Source organism: Numida meleagris, unplaced genomic scaffold (genome assembly GCF_002078875.1).
Source record: "Numida meleagris isolate 19003 breed g44 Domestic line unplaced genomic scaffold, NumMel1.0 unplaced_Scaffold524, whole genome shotgun sequence".
NCBI classification, from domain to species: domain Eukaryota; kingdom Metazoa; phylum Chordata; class Aves; order Galliformes; family Numididae; genus Numida; species Numida meleagris.
This window is the reverse complement of record NW_018364740.1, coordinates 14,484-16,067: the sequence shown is the minus strand read 5'-3', so window position 1 is coordinate 16,067 and position 1,584 is coordinate 14,484. Positions and strand designations below refer to the sequence as shown.

At 60.9% G+C, this 1,584-nt stretch overlaps 1 protein-coding gene across 2 annotated transcripts in view; it reads right to left on the bottom strand.

Annotated features, from left to right (window-relative positions):
* The window catches only part of LOC110391815, a 9,107-nt gene extending 7,529 nt beyond the window's left edge, over window positions 1-1,578 (bottom strand). Inside the window, exons 1-2 of one of the 2 annotated variants that reach the window (XM_021383761.1) lie at window positions 1,284-1,578; window positions 520-950 (exon numbers count right to left, since the gene is read on the bottom strand). In XM_021383761.1, coding sequence (XP_021239436.1) covers window positions 520-622 — 103 coding nt within the window. In that variant the 5' untranslated portion in view covers window positions 623-950; window positions 1,284-1,578. Of the gene's footprint in view, window positions 1-519 lie in introns of both variants that reach the window. The other variant, XM_021383760.1, reaches the window with a different exon arrangement.
* Between the last annotated feature and the right edge of the window lie 6 nt (window positions 1,579-1,584).

The following is a 1,584-nucleotide window of genomic DNA, read 5'->3' as shown; positions in this document are numbered from 1 at the left end:
CTATGGTGACAGTGGCACAATGACATCCCTGTACCCCATATGGTGACAGTGACACAGCGATGTCCCCATACCCAACACAGCGCTGGTGACACAGTGACATCCCTGCACCCGCTATGGTGACGGTGACACTGCGATGTCCCCACACCTGGCACAGTGACACAGTGCCACCCCTGCACCCGGTATGGTGACGGTGACACAGTACTGTCCCCATGCCCAACGCAGTGATGGTGACACAGTCATGGGCCTGGACCCAGCATGGTGACAGTGCCACTGTGATGTCCCCACACCTGGCACAGGGATGTCCCCATGCCCAGTGCAGTGACAATGACACAGTGCCATCCCTGTACCCCACTATGGTGACAGTGACCCAGCGCTGTCCCCATACCCAACGCAGTGACGGTGACACAGTCATGGCCCTGGACCCAGCGTGGTGACAGTGCCACTGTGATGTCCCCACACCTGGCACCATGATGTCCCCATACCCAACACAGCGCTGGTGACACAGTGCCACCCCTGCACCCGCTATGGTGACAGTGGCACAGTGCTGTCCCCATGCCCGGTGCAGTGACAATGACACAGCGATGTCCCCATACCTGGTACAGTGACAATGACACAGTGCCATCCCTGTACCCCACTATGGTGACAGTGGCCCAGCGATGTCCCCATACCCAACGCAGTGACAGTGACACAGTCATGGCCCTGGACCCAGCGTGGTGACAGTGCCACCGTGATGTCCCCATACCCAACACAGCGCTGGTGACACAGTGCCACCCCTGCACCTGCTATGGTGACAGTGGCACAGTGATGTCCCCATGCCCAGTGCAGTGACAATGACACAGTGATGTCCCTGCACCCACTATGGTGACGGTGGCACCGTGAGGTCCCCACACCTGGCACAGGGATGTCCCCATACCCAACACAGCGCTGGTGACACAGCAATGTCCCCGTACCTGGTATGGTGACAGTGGCCCAGCGATGTCCCCATACCCAACGCAGTGACGGTGACACAGTCATGGCCCTGGACCCAGCATGGTGACAGTGCCACCGTGATGTCCCCACACCCGGCACCGTGACAGTGACACAGCGATGTCCCCGTACCCAGTATGGTGACAGTGGCACAGTGCCATCCCTGTACCCCATATGGTGACAGTGGCACAGCGCTGTCCCCATACCCAACACAGTGACAGTGACACAGTCATGGCCCTGGACCCAGCATGGTGACAGTGCCACCGTGATGTCCCCATACCCAACACAGCGCTGGTGACACAGTGCCACCCCTGCACCCGGTATGGTGACAATGACACAGTGCCATCCCTGTACCCCACTATGGTGACAGTGGCCCAGCGCTGTCCCCATGCCCAGTGCAGCCACGGTGACGCAGTGACCTCCCCGTACCCGGTGCGGTGACAATGGCACCGTGACGTCCCCGTACCCGGTGTGGTGACGGTGACACGGCGCCGTCCCCTACCTGGTAGTTCATGATGGCGCGCAGGCACATGACGCACAGGTGCACGTCGTCCTTGGTGCTCACCAAGCGCGCGTTCTTCAGCGCCCGCCGGGTCGGCAGCGTGGTCCCAGCTCTGT